General features: G+C 42.0%; 1 protein-coding gene across 1 annotated transcript in view; it reads left to right on the top strand.

Annotated features, from left to right (window-relative positions):
* The window catches only part of atp6v1c2 (ATPase H+ transporting V1 subunit C2), a 22,892-nt gene extending 8,751 nt beyond the window's left edge, over positions 1 to 14,141 (top strand). The window contains exons 4-12 of the mRNA XM_016242136.1: positions 1,774 to 1,868; positions 1,990 to 2,081; positions 6,118 to 6,216; positions 6,300 to 6,372; positions 6,861 to 6,949; positions 7,603 to 7,690; positions 8,608 to 8,705; positions 8,798 to 8,924; positions 13,984 to 14,141. Of these exons, the coding sequence (XP_016097622.1) occupies positions 1,774 to 1,868; positions 1,990 to 2,081; positions 6,118 to 6,216; positions 6,300 to 6,372; positions 6,861 to 6,949; positions 7,603 to 7,690; positions 8,608 to 8,705; positions 8,798 to 8,924; positions 13,984 to 14,079 (857 nt within the window). The 3' untranslated portion in view covers positions 14,080 to 14,141. The remainder of the gene's footprint in view (positions 1 to 1,773; positions 1,869 to 1,989; positions 2,082 to 6,117; positions 6,217 to 6,299; positions 6,373 to 6,860; positions 6,950 to 7,602; positions 7,691 to 8,607; positions 8,706 to 8,797; positions 8,925 to 13,983) is intronic.
* The last annotated feature ends 905 nt before the right edge of the window (positions 14,142 to 15,046 follow it).

Here is a 15,046-nt window from a genome sequence, read left to right as displayed (position 1 = left end):
TGTTGAGCATTTTAAATATTTAGGTATGATTATGGATTCTAACTTAAATTTTAAAAAACATATTAAAAAGGTCTCTAAAAGTACTAGAGCAAGCTTGATGATCTTTAGGAATATTAGGCACCAATTACCTGTGGCTGCTGCTAAACTCTTTATGCATTCAATGATTCTTCCTCATTTATCTTATTGTGCTACAAGTTGGTCTCATACAAGTATAAAACCATTATATACTATTTATAAACAAACTGTGAAAATCTTAGCTAAAAAGCCAAGGAGTTATCATCACTGCAATATTATTAAGAATTATAAATTATTGACGTTTGACAATTTTTTATTATTTGCTGATGTGTGCTTGATGTACAAACTATTTCATGATCTTGCACCACCACCTCTTAAACAATGTGTGACTTTCTGTAAGGATAATATCAGGCAGACTAGGTCATCAGTTAGAGGTGATTGTTCAACTAAATTTAAGAAAACTGTTTTTGGACAATCAGCTTTTTCAGTTAGAGCAGCAGAAAGATGGAATTTAATACCTGTTAATATTAGAGAGTGTACAACATTTAGTATTTTTAAAACTACGCTTAAAGTATGGCTTAAGGAAAATCAAATATGTGATCATTGACTTGGTTTTGTAATTTAATGGAGTATGATGTGATATTGTATTGTATATTGTATGTGTTGTGTGTACTGTATTATGTGTGACTTAATATTGTAATTTTGTAACAACATCCTGCCCAGGGACTGCAGATGCAAATTAGCTTTATAGCTAACTCTGGCACAACACTGTTGTTGTGCGTTGTCCCTGTACAAATAAATTGAATAAAAAAAATAAAAATAAAGTGCACTTGTAATATTAAAAGTATATTTTTTTCAAAACTGCTAATATAATATTAATGAAATAACCAGAAGTTCATCCACAAGGACAAGTAGTCTCACCTCAAATATATGATTTAGACAACTTCAGCTTATGTAATAAACATTCATGTGCTTACAAGCTTTACAATTCTGAAACTCACCATTAAACCCTTTGGTACAATAAATGTAAGTGCATTATTGTGAGTGTAACAGAAGCCAGATGGTAAGAGCAGCACAGGTGTTAGAGGCTGCAGTCTGTAGTGTCCTTTTTAGCGCATCTGCCTCCCATGCCAGAAAGACAGGTTCGAATTCCGCTCGGAGCAAGAACGCGGGGAGTAGAACTGCAGGGGTTACATTGGTGCCGTGACCCAGATGGGAGTGAGGTTTAAGGGGTGAGTGTAGCGGAGGCCAGCTGGCAAGAGCTGCATAGGTAAACCTAACTCCCTGATCTCAAGAAGTACGCTAAAGACTGCAGTATGAATATAAATTATTTTCCTGTTTTCACAGTGACCACATAAACAGTGCACTGCTGCATAGCAGAAATGTCACCGACAAGTAGAGTTTCGATGCTGAGAATATTTTGCGTAGCACACTGAACTACAGAACACTGCACTGTAAACCAATTTAGAAATGTGTTCTTTTGCAGTATAGGCCTTTATGAAGTATTATACAATTTTAAAAAAGATGTCCATTGAGATTGATTCCACACTAAGTGAAAGGTTTCTATTCAGTAAATCTGACTGAATCTTGATAATTTAAGCAGTTAATAGCTGCACGCTGGGGTTTGTGTTTCATTGTTCCACACAAATTATTAAAGGAGATATTCTGCATAGTAAATGAGAAACCACTTTATCTGCCTGCTGTTGTAATCATGCCGCTGTTCTGCTTACAGTATTTACTTGTTTCTTGATGTTTCAGTGGATTTGGCAACATATGTGACCAGTTTTCAATGGGACAGAGCCAAATACCCCACTGCACAGCCTCTGAAAACCCTCTCTGACATCATCTCCAAAGTATACACCTTATATAAAACACCTTTTTAAACAATTACAACTATTTGTTTCTATATGCCTGTTCTATTGTATAAATGTTTGTCTGTGTGGGTGGTTGTGTGTGCGTTTGTGTGTATGTTAGCAAGTTTCTCAGGTGGACACCGAGTTGAAATCCCGCAGGGCAGCTTACAGTCACGTGAAAGCCAGTATTCAAAGCTTTGAGCGAAAAACTGAGTGAGTTCTCATATCATGAAATATCATATCATGAGGACATACATAATATTTTGAGGTCTATTTTAGAATTATTTTTGCATTGATTTCAGGAAAAATTATATTTCAATGCTTTAGTGTTCTCCCTAGAAACTTTTGAGTTCACTCGCAAAACTGTTGTGATGAAAATAATGAGGTGGGAATGGAAGGAAAAATATATATTTCAATGTTTTTGCATTTGCTCACTAAACTTTTGCATTCTCTTAAGAAACGATATTCACTCGCAAAACTTTTGTAACCATGGTTCCCTTTCAGTCAGTCATGCTCTAGTTATGTCGATACTGATGTTTGGGGTTTCCCTTGGGAGCCCCAATCACCTCTGAGTAGTAAAAAACAGGCCAATGAGACACTGATGAGTGGAATTTGCATGCCCAGCCTCTTCTCCATGCACACCGGTATATAAGCAGGCGGCGTGCATCCACTCATTCAGATTTTTGCGTTGGAGCCGAACGGTTGCTGCTGTATGTGCTTTTCGTTTTCTCCAATCACCTGTGGGAAATTCTCTTTGTTGGGCACTTGTGTTTATGGTGCATTCAGTGGTGTATCTTCTGTCATAGCATGATTAAATTCTGCGATTCTCCCCTGGGTGCTTTGGCATCAAAAGAGCAGTTTCCCTAGAAGAGTTACACGGATAAGAGCGTCTTTTTAGCTGACAGCCACGATCATTGTCTCATGCGTCTGGGCCATAAACATGCTGAGACTTTGTTAATGGATGGTTCATGTCCTCACTGTGAGCACATGTCCATGGCAATGTTGAGATTGCGACTTTCCCTACTCGTGAGGGGGGGAAGTCCCATCAGCTGCTCCCCAGCCCGGGAATTCTGGAAAGAATTAGTTCTCGCTGCTTAGCACTCAGGGAGATCTGAGGGTTACAGTGGGAGCTCTTCTGTCATGCCAGTCCTCACGGACCTTGTTGCATGCAGTCAAGCTCCTGAAGGAGATTGCCGGGCTGTCTCGCAGCAGTCTGACAATTTCACTTGGGACTCTGGAGGAGGATCAGGTGCTTCAGAAGATGAGGACTCTGATGAGCTTTCTCCTTCTTGGAGCACTACAAAGTCAGAGTCAGACTCTGAAGTGTCTGCAATGCTTTCCTGGGCTGTCGAGAACATTGGGCTTGAATGGAAGCCTCCACCCAATCTGGAGTGTTCTCAGCTGGACGATCGGTTGCCTAGACGCGTGGTGCAACTTGCAGCTGCAACCCGCCTCAGTGCTAATTTTCCTGGAGGTGCATGAGGAGGTCACAAAGTCGTGAAGGGCACCTTTCTCTGTCCTAAGCTGCCTCCTATTCCCTCACTACCCTCGATGGTGGGGCCGCCAAGGGTTATGTGGAAATACCTTGCATTTATGCCTGCAGGGTGCCACCACATGGAGGGATCACCTGCGTCTCCTGTAAGCTGATGTCAGCACACTATTTGCACTTACGTTCAGCATACACAGAGCTTCAGAAGCTCTGAACAGCTCTTTGTTTGCTTTGGAGGTCAGCAGAAGGAGAAGGCTGTTTCCAAGCAGAGGTTGGCCCACTGGCTAGTGGATTCCATCACTTTGGCATACCAAACACAAGACAAGCCATGCCACCTAGGAGTTAGAGCTCACTCCACTCTGAGTGTTGCCTCCTCTTGGGTGTTGGCGCACGGCAGACATCTGCAGAGCTGTGGGCTGGGAGACACCTAACACCTTCGTGAGGTTCTACAATCTCTGTCTTGAGCCAGTCTCATCCCGTGTGTTGGGTACTAACAGGTAAATAATGGGGGGCCCGCTCTGTGTCTTGGTCACAGCACCATTCTCCCTCAATTGGGGGGAGCAAGTGCCATCTATCTCGCCAGACGTGCTTCTAGCTTGATAAACCCTGAGTTGAGTTTCCTCCAGCACCTTTGGCTGTTGGGTTTGGTGGAAGAGCCCAACGCCAGGCTCAGTACTTGTGTTGCATGCCTGTTTGTCAGCCCCTGTACTGAGCTTCTGGGGACCCATTGTGCGTTCCTTCCATGGTATGTTTTTTTTTTGGTAAACCTGTATCTTCCCCTTGACAGAGTTGCTTCTGTCCAGTTTTTGTGTTAGTTTCTTCACTCTCCAGGTGGAGTCTACCGCAGCAACTCCATATGTAGTACTGCCATCCCGGTCAGTCCATTAGTGTACTCTCCACATGCTACCTCCCTTAGGGAAGGATGTGGCCTCCGTAGTGTCCCTCTCCATTTAGAGTTGGGTACCCTTCCCTAGTGTAATACATCTGGCCGTGTCTGTACCAACAGCTATTGTGAAAGAGCAGAATCTCTCTTTCCTGTTGGAAAAAGGAGTAGGAAACAGGAATAGCGGCTGTGGCCCTCCTTGTTGTGGGTTCTGCTTTTCGCAATCTCAACTGGACAAAAGTTCCTCTGGCTTACAACGGGGCGCTATGTAGGTTACGATGTGGAATGCCAGCTGTTACTTGGCATGGTTGTACCTGCCAACTTCTGCATCACCAGATCTTGTAACACAGTTAAGTGGTTGTTGCGCTTTCTATAAGGAACCCAAACGTCAGTGTCAACGCAACATCGGATGTGTCTGACTGAAAGGGAACGTCTCGGTTACATATGTAAGCTAACCCTTGTTCCCTAAAGGAGGGAACGGATGTTATGTCCCTCATGCCACAATCAAGAACCCCACCACTGAATGGCCGGTATGCAGTCTCGGCTCCTCAGAACAAACCTGAATGAGTGGATGGATACCGCCTCCTTATATACCCGTGTGCACGGAGGAGTGGCTGGGCATGCAAATTCCACTCGCCAATGTCCGATTGGCCTGTTTTTTTACTACTCAGAGGGGATTGGGGCTCCCAAGGGAAACCCCAAATTTCAGTGTCGACATAACATCACCGTTCCCTCCTTCAAGGAACAAGGGTTACATACTTTACCGGGATGTTTCCTGAGAGCGAGTTGGGGCTTCTGGAGTTGATGCTATAGGGAACGCCATTAGCATGACTGGTGACTGGCAAAGTTGCCAATTCACTGGATGAAGGCAGTTTATGACGGAGCACCCATGAGTATAAAAGTGGGCCTGCAAAACATGTCATCAACTCTTTTGTCTGAAGGAGATGTGCAGGCAAACCCAATGCATGGCAACTAGACACCTCATCTTGTTCCCCTTCTCAGGCAACTATGGTTACGGTCGTAATTTGGACATTCCCTTTTAAAGTTGAACTTCGATGTGGCGTCTGGAGTTAACTTTATGGGGAACCAATACCCACTCTGCTTTGCTGATGGCGTGCCTGCCTCACTACACTGTAAATATAGACAATAGTGGACATAGAATATCCTGACACTACAGATCAACCAGTTGGAGTCAAGGTGCATCAACCCTCATAGACTGCTTAGTAGAACCACTCCCTTAGCCAATATCTTCCGATAGTAAAGGGAAGATACACTGCTGGGGAGCTTCTACTTCATTTTAGCAACCCTAGATTAATTAGGGGAGAAAGCTCATACCTTGACTTGAATAAAACCACTTATCCAGGACTCACTATAGTTCATTTTTAGTTAAATAATAAAATGCTACAATGACAAGAATCAAGGAATAACAGTTCATCTCATGATGAATGAATCACTTTGAGTGCCTCCCATTCCCTCGAGAGCTGAACATGCTCTGTGCTAAAAACCCTGATGATATGTTTTGCAGGCACCCTTTTATACTCACAGGCGCTCCGGCTTGTGATGTCATGAACTGCCATCGCCCAATGAATTGGCATGTTTGCTACATGTGCTCAGACTCAAGTCATGCTGATGGTGTTTCCCATAGCATCAAGTCCAGATGCTGTGTTTAAGTTCCACTTCAAAAGGGGATCAAAAAGATTGCAAAATGAGAGCGAATGCAGAGTTTCTTGGGAACACAACATGTCCCGTTAGGTGCTCCGTACATTTCCCCTCTAATTGTCAAAATGTAAAATGAGATTCTTAGTTTTTAAATGTGACCTGGACGTTTATGTGAGAAGGAAACCTTAATAACCATCACTACTGATGTACTTAACCAGGGGAAGCTTGCAGACCTGTGCATTGACCAATATCGTGAAAAAGGAGGACTTGGTTTTGAATTCAGAGTACCTCACAACACTGCTAGTTGTGGTGCCCAGGTCAGTGTGAACTCTGAGAGCAGATCTTAGCTCACGTATTACTGATCAAGAATTTTTCTGAATGTATTACATCATTTCTATAGAATGGCATATGCACTATGGGAGAAGATGTATGAGTCGATGTCAAAGTTTGTGGTTCCTCGTTCCAGCTGGTTGGTACCCATGCATGTTTGTTGAGTGGTTTGTATTTCAGTGTTCCCATGGTCATGGAAAATCTGAAAATAGTAATTTTAGTTGTTTAAATGTATTAATCGCTGATTAATTGATCATTGATATCTGGAAATCCACCCCCGTAATCTCTATAAAATGCTATTAAGAAATCTTTATCTAATAATCATGAACGACTGGAAAGGTCATGGACATTCACTGAAAAAACTGGCGAGGGAACGCTGTTGTTTTGTCAGCCCAGATTTAATCTCATTTTACATATCTTGCTTTAACCATGGAGCAGAAGGCTAATCCAGCTGTATTATCAAGTTTCTGTCTTCTTGTAGTCTGGGAGATGGTTTCCAACTCATTGGCTTTAATTGGCTGTGTATTTTCTCTCTGTTTCAGACATATCAACCAAACCATGGTCATTTTTCAGTTTGCCTCTAATCTTTTGCATGGCATAATAACAACATTTATATTTGTATAACAGGAAGTTGGTTGAGGATGCAGATGCAGGGATTTTCACAGTAACCCTGTTTAAGAATGTCATTGCCGAATTCAAAACCAATGCCAAAAAGCACAAGTAAGCTTACTCTCAAATCTTAACTACACGCCCTTGTTAAAAAGAAGCAGACTTTTAAAAAGAGTGCCATAGAAGTATATACACTTAAGTGCAAACTGAATTTAATGTGTTTGGACATTTATTTGGATGTTCATTTCAATTAAAAGAAAATTTATTATATTAAATTTATATTAAATGCAATTAACAAAACTTTAGAGTGCTTTGGAGAGCCACTTAAGTAGGACTGAAGTACATCTTCATAAGTAATTTCATAATTACTTCTATGGAGTGACATCAAAACTTGGAAAACCAATTTGCCACAAATTCACTCAAGATCTGCAAGTACACTCTCTTTTAAAATGGTACACTTACCTTATTGACCTCTAAAGGGTGCATAAAAGTGCCTTAAAGGTACATATTAGTATTTACATTGTACATACATATACCTAAATTGAACATATTAATAACTTTTTAAAGTATACCGCCCCTATGACAGCTTTTAAACCTTTTTTTCTGAAGGTGTACCATTTTTTTTATATACATTTAAGATTTTAAGTACACTGCAAGTGCATATTTAATGCAATTAATTGCACTTCTTTTTAACAAGGTTTGATATGCCGCTATGCTTAAGTAGGCTTAATAAAGAAACTACTTATTCCTGTGGTGGCCAACAGGTTTACAGTGCGGGAATACAACCTGGATGAAGCAGAGAAGCAAAAGCAGGAGATAGGCCGTCTCGCTGTGGATAAGAAGGAACTGTATGTAAGTAAATCCTAATAACTGAGAGCCTATTATTTTTCATGATATAAACACTAAACAATATTCATTTAAAGTTCTTTATGAAGCACTGGTTACAGAGAAAACAGAGCACAGAACTGATCAAATAAACATTTTGCATCAATGATTCTTCAACATGTTAACCTGTGTTTGGATGCAACCTCCTGCTTTTTCCATTTTCACACTTTTTTATTTAGTTTTTATTTTTTGTCTGTCACCAATGCCATCAGATTAAAACGTGTACTGTCATATAGAATATTTATAATATGAATTTTAAGATCTACAGATTCAGTAAACTACAGAATGGCATGAGTCTGGATGTTTTCAAACCCCATTTTCAGCCACGATTCGTCAGTACAGAAAATTGTTAAAAATTCCATATTTCCCATTTTATGTGTTAAATGCATGCATGCAATTTATTGTTGTCATTGTTACTAGCTACTAATTGACCTTATAACAGGTGAAATATGGAAAAATATCTTCATTGTAAAGACAGACTGTTATATTACTTGATTTAATGCTATCCTTAATTTCAATATCTGAGAGTGTTGGCAAAAAAGTAGGCATGAAACCTTATAATGTTAACCTTTTCATTCTCACAGGACATAGTAGTAAATGTACATACCAATATTTCTGTTTGTCTGAAGTTTAATATATATTTTTAACCAACATGAAATATAGATATGAGGATGGGCTAGTGAGATGATTTTTTGGGGATAGTGAGAGACTAAATTGAAAAACAAAAAGAGAAAACTAATTGTGTTGAGAACATTCTAGTGATCATCTCTGATTAAGAGAGATGATGATGATGATGATTTTGATCATCAAAATTAATGGCCAGTAAAAGTTTAATTCAATGTCTCAAGAATCAGTGATAACAGTGAGCTAGTTTGTCCCAACAGAGAACATTTGTGTGCTGGCTAAAGGTAAATTTCAGTGAGATCTTTGTGGCCTGGATTCACATTAAGGTCCTCCGTACATTCGTTGAGTCAGTTCTCAGGTAAAATGTCCACTTGAAGAAATAAATTAAATTAATCATAGATATAAATGGATAAACACAAAACTCATTGCAATTGCTCTGCTGTTGGTTAGGTACGGTCTGCCGGTCAGTTTCCAAGCTATTTTGCTACAACCCACTAAGAAGAGTAAGCAGCTAAGGCAGCAACTCAACTCTTTATTCAAACACCTCGACCCAGCAGTGGCAACCGGTAAACCAGATGTAAGATTTTTTTTCATTTTCTTGAAACACATGATTAAAGGATTGGCGCACCCAAACATTTATATCTATTATTAAATAAGAAATACTTAAATGTTTAAAATGTTGCTTAAAAAAAAAAAAAAAAAAAAAAAAAAAGGCTGCATATAGAAATATTTTTGAATAGCCATCAATGGAAAAAGATGCTTTTTAATACCAGATGGTTACTACATCTGCTAGCATTTAAGCCAGGGCTCTGAACCGGTTCAAGGAATGAAAACGAACGAAATTGACCGGAACAGGACCAGAAACTAAATCAAATGTTATAGTTCCGAACAGAATAGAAAATTTGAGATGGCCATTAACCGGTTAATAATGTTATTTTATCGTTCCATTTAATATTTGAAATTTGCTGTCAACCAATCAAAAATTCAAGTAGTAGGCTATGGCCTATGCAAATGTGATGCTGACGCATCCAACGAGTGAAATGCCCGCACGTAGCTGTCAACCAAAATACATGAGGGAGAAACTGGATCACATGGGGCAAAACACACAAAACATGGAACGGAGTCTGAAATCACTCCCCCCTCCCGGAAGGCACATCCTCGCGCCACACGACATCCAACGGGGAGAGCTCTGGGGCTGGAGCCGACACTGGAGCGAGCTCTGGGGCTGGAGCCGACACTGGAGCGAGCTCTGGGGCTGGAGCCGACACTGGAGCGAGCTCTGGGGCTGGAGCCGACACTGGAGCGAGCTCTGGGGCTGGAGCCGACACTGGAGCGAGCTCTGGGGCTGGAGCCGACACTGGAGCGAGCTCTGGGGCTGGAGCCGACACTGGAGCGAGCTCTGGGGCTGGAGCCGACACTGGAGCGAGCTCTGGGGCTGGAGCCGACACTGGAGCGAGCTCTGGGGCTGGAGCCGACACTGGAGCGAGCTCTGGGGCTGGAGCCGACACTGGAGCGAGCTCTGGGGCTGGAGCCGACACTGGAGCGAGCTCTGGGGCTGGAGCCGACACTGGAGCGAGCTCTGGGGCTGGAGCCGACACTGGAGCGAGCTCTGGGGCTGGAGCCGACACTGGAGCGAGCTCTGGGGCTGGAGCCGACACTGGAGCGAGCTCTGGGGCTGGAGCCGACACTGGAGCGAGCTCTGGGGCTGGAGCCGACACTGGAGCGAGCTCTGGGGCTGGAGCCGACACTGGAGCGAGCTCTGGGGCTGGAGCCGACACTGGAGCGAGCTCTGGGGCTGGAGCCGACACTGGAGCGAGCTCTGGGGCTGGAGCCGACACTGGAGCGAGCTCTGGGGCTGGCAGGCTTGACTGAGGAACGCCCGGATGGCTTGCCACATGAACGGCCGGCGGACTTGCTACATGAACGGTCGGCATTTCTGGGCTGAGGACTATCGTGGAGCTTCGGAGGATTCGGGGGTGTTTGGGGCTGAGCAGTGCTTAAAAAAAAAAAAAAAAAAAAGGCTGCATATAGAAATATTTTTGAATAGCCATCAATGGAAAAAGATGCTTTTTAATACCAGATGGTTACTACATCTGCTAGCATTTAAGCCAGGGCTCTGAACCGGTTCAAGGAATGAAAACGAACGAAATTGACCGGAACAGGACCAGAAACTAAATCAAATGTTATAGTTCCGAACAGAATAGAAAATTTGAGATGGCCATTAACCGGTTAATAATGTTATTTTATCGTTCCATTTAATATTTGAAATTTGCTGTCAACCAATCACAAATTCAAGTAGTAGGCTATGGCCTATGCAAATGTGATGCTGACGCATCCAACGAGTGAAATGCCCGCACGTAGCTGTCAACCAAAATACATGAGGGAGAAACTGGGTCACATGGGGCAAAACACACAAAACATGGAACGGAGTCTGAAATCACTCCCCCCTCCCGGAAGGCACATCCTCGCGCCACACGACATCCAACGGGGAGGGGGGGGTGTGCACTCTGGAGGTCCCTCAGGACAGACACTCGGAGGATTCGGGGGTGTTTGGGGCTGAGCAGGCGGTTCGAACCATTGGTGCGGTATGTGGGGGTTCCTGGCGTGGAGTGAGCTGGCGAGACATAGCGTCCCTCAGAGGGGACTGGATGATGAGACTGAAACTTTTCAACTTCATCATTGGAACCGTTTAAATAAAGAACAAGATTAATCAGCTCGATCAGAGGATAATTACACACAGGAAGATCGCAGCGGATCGTCTCGCCATCTAGTCCCAGCTGAAAGCACACACCAAGAGCGGCGTCGTGCCAGCTCAGCTGGTTAGCAAGCTCTAGGAAATCCTCCACATACCACTCCAACTTCCGACCAGCCTGCTGCAAACCCCCACAGCTTGTCCTCAGCCATCATCTTACTCGGGTCTGCTGTTCTGTCACACTCCACACAATGAGGACTGGAACGAAGGAGCGAGGAGACGAGGGATGAACTTCAACATGGGCTTTAATTCAACGAACGCAGGGAAACAAACATCCAGGAAGACAATTCAACAGCAGAGACCAGATTAACGGAAACACAGGGTTTATAAACACTGGAGTAAATTAGAAAATTAATGACATACACCTGGAACTAATGATTACAAAATACATGAGGTCATGTCAACTGGGTCACATGGGGCAAAACACACACAAAAGGCAGAGGCGGGGGCTAAGGCCGCGCGGCCTCGAAGGCTTCTCCACCATGACCTCCTGAACTGCCTGCACCACTATGTCCTCCTGAAGTCCCCACACCACCATGGCCTCCGGTGTTCCCTACCCCCCCATGCCCTCCTGTTTCCCCTCCCCCGCCATGGCCTCCTGTGTTCCCTACCCCGCCATGGCCTCCTGTGGTCCCTCTTTCGGCTTGGCGCCCAGAGCTGACAGATCCACCATGGTGCCCCGCTCTGGAGGCCTCCCGTCTGGTAACCCTACTCCTAGAGGTCTCCAGAGAGCCCACCCCTCCTCCCCATTGGATTTTTTGGTGGCGTGAGGACACGCCGTCTGGAGGCGACACTGGAGCGAGCTCTGGCAGCTTAACCTCAGAGCGGCCAGCGAACTTGACTCAGGAGTGAACGGCGGGCTTGAGGGAGCCGTGGCCGGCGGGCTTATCTTTGGAGCAGCCTGCGGGCTTGAGTGAGCCGCGGCCGGCAGACTTGACAATGGCGTGGCCGGTGAGATTGACAGCAGGGCGGTCCTCATACCGTGGAGAGAAAAACAGGAAAACAAAAACACGGGAGAAGGGGTGCCGCTTACTGTTTTGGTCAGATGTTCTGTCACGGTTCACACTTGGAGCACGGGAACAAAGGAGCGAGGAGAGATGCAAAATCCAAAGTATTTAATAAACACAGTTGGGAACACAGGAACATGGGAAACACAGAACACGAAATGACACTTAACAGAGGACCGGAAACGAGGGGCAGTACACACTTTAAATACACAATCCCTAATGGGACACACCTGGAATCAAATGAACTAAATAGGGACAGGAACAGGAAAAACCAAATATGGGCAAAATAATCAAATTGTGGCATGTGGGGGAGGAAAACACAACACGAGACATGGAACAGAGTCTGACATTTATAGCCTAAACGCTTTAACTTTAGAGGATTTGTTGTGGAGAGAAGGGAACTAATAGCTGTGTTTATAATGTTCGTAAACATTCTGCTTTACCGGTATTTCAGCCTACATTGAGCAGCGGGTTAAGATACCAGATCTCTTCCCTTTTTTCTTTTTCTTTTTGAGTAAAGAAAGGCTGTACTTTATTATTATTATTGGCTAAGAAAAAGTTAAAAAAATAACGTTATTAACCGGTATTTTTTCTACTCGGTTTCGGAATGGTAATAATACAGAGGAACGCAGGAACAGAAACGTTAAAATATTGATCGAGTGAACCGATTGAATTTTATTTTTTCGTTTTCAAGCCCTGATTTAAGCTACTCACTCTCATGTTGTCACGATTCGCTGCCGGAAAGGAACGCAGGGGACGCGGAGAAGTGTTCAACAGTCTTTCCACAACAGGAATGAGGAATGACACACGAACAACTTGTAGACCCGACAAACACTAACTGAATGGACTGGGGCTTATAAACACAGGATAACGAGGGACTAATCGAGGGGACTAAGGAGACACACCTGGAATCAAATGAACACAATCAACAAGAGGGAGAAACTGGGTCACGGGGAGCAAAACACACACAAACAGTCAAGAATCCTGACAAAGCCGTGTGACTTTTTATTTCTTCCGTGAAACACAAAAGAGAAAATTCCAAAGAATTAAACACCTGCTACTTACTTTTTTGTAGTGAATGGGGACTAAAGTGTTCAAACTTCAAAAATGACACAATAACACCCTAGAAATACCTTAAAAATATCATAATTACATAATTATGTAAACACATAAGCTAAATATCAATGTGTTCTAAAGCCATATAAATACTTTGTGTGAACAACAATCAGAAATTGTTGTTTTGAAAAATTTATAGAACTGCTCACTGACATTAGCTGTTTAAATTGACATATTTTTATATACAAGGTTTGGGATATTGCATAAAAAAACACCAAGATGCTCATAAAATCTTAAAATGTGCATAAAAAGGAATGCACTCAACCGAGGTGGCTATTTTTTTATTCAGTAAAAAAACATGCACATAAACTATGATGAACATAACTATAACGAATAACAAATGTACAGAATAAATTCCTGGATGCACAAAAAAAAAAAAAAAAAACCTCATGTGACTTTTCCTCAACAACATATCATATAATTAGATAACTGGATTAACCAGAATAGCAATCCCATTTCACCCCAGTTGTTTTAGTCAGTCTGAAATGCCTGAGCCAAAGTCTGTCGTCAAAATGATTTGGTATAATTACCTCCCAGAACTGGCTCACAGGTTTGCGTTCCCAAAAATCAGGCATCCAAACACAAGATGACAGCAGTTGTTATTGCTTTTTGTCTGTGTGCTCTGAGGCGCAGGTGATTTATTATGTAGGAAAAAAGAGTCAGAGGCTTCCCTGATTGCAGCAACATTTTATGTTTATTAATAGTTTACTTTATTTTCCCAGAAAGTGAAGATTTTTTTCTCTTGCTGTCATTCTTCCTAGGTGGGGCTTGATATCCCAGATGGAAACACCAACCAGCAGGAATATTACTCCTACATCTGTTATCCTATCAAAATTCATTTGGTGGATCCAAATTAATGCTAAATCATAGAATAACGTTATTTGGCAGTCATTGTTTTGCATCTTGCAGATTTAAATAAACCCTGACAAACAGATGGAAGACATGGTCATTGAGTGTGAACTTTATGACCTGCAGTATGTGAAGTTGTGAAGACATACATTTACTTGGGAACTATACTGGTTTTTAAATTACTACTCGAATTACTATTTTTGTTGCCAAATTAGAGAATCATCTGAATTACAGATTAGTTGTAACATTGACCCCAGTTGTTATACTCTGGAAATGTCTCATACTAAAAATATAATTAAAAAAATATTTTTTTAAGTACATAAATTAAATCTATTACAAAATGTTTTTTCAACATGTTGTCATTCAACATATATGTATTTAATAATATTTGCAAAAAATTATTGCATTGTCAGTCCCACTTTATATTAGGTGGCCTTAACTACTATGTACTTATATTGAAATTAATTATTTGATACAATGCATTTTGTGTACATGCATGTTTTTACATTGTACTTATATTTTTAAAAATACCTGCATGTAATTACATCTGTAATTAATTTCTGTAATTACATTTATAATTATACTGTTGACCCATCCCTTACACCTTAACCCACCCTTAAACCTACCCATACCACCAAACCTGTCCCTAACCTTACCCGTATCCCATCTCAATAGCAGCAGAAGTGTTTACAAAATTAACACAATAAGCACAATGTACTTATTTTTTTTATGTAAGTACATAGTAGTTAAGGCCATCTAATATAAAGTGGAATAATCACAGCAATAAAATTTATGTCATCAAATATACATGCTGGCATAGTTCTTAAAGCATAACGAAAATATATCAAAGCATTTAAACTTAAATAGCTAATTTTCTTGGAGTGCATTTCAATAACACCTCAATGGTAAATAGCAAACCAGTGAAAAAGTCAGGACACTCAAACAAACAGAGCAACATATTATCAAGAAGTAGGG

The sequence above is a fragment of the Sinocyclocheilus grahami genome, unplaced genomic scaffold (assembly GCF_001515645.1).
Source record: "Sinocyclocheilus grahami isolate Dianchi unplaced genomic scaffold, SAMN03320097.WGS_v1.1 scaffold646.1, whole genome shotgun sequence".
In the NCBI taxonomy this organism is placed as follows: Eukaryota; Metazoa; Chordata; class Actinopteri; order Cypriniformes; family Cyprinidae; genus Sinocyclocheilus; species Sinocyclocheilus grahami.
This window is presented reverse-complemented; position numbering and strand designations above follow the sequence as displayed.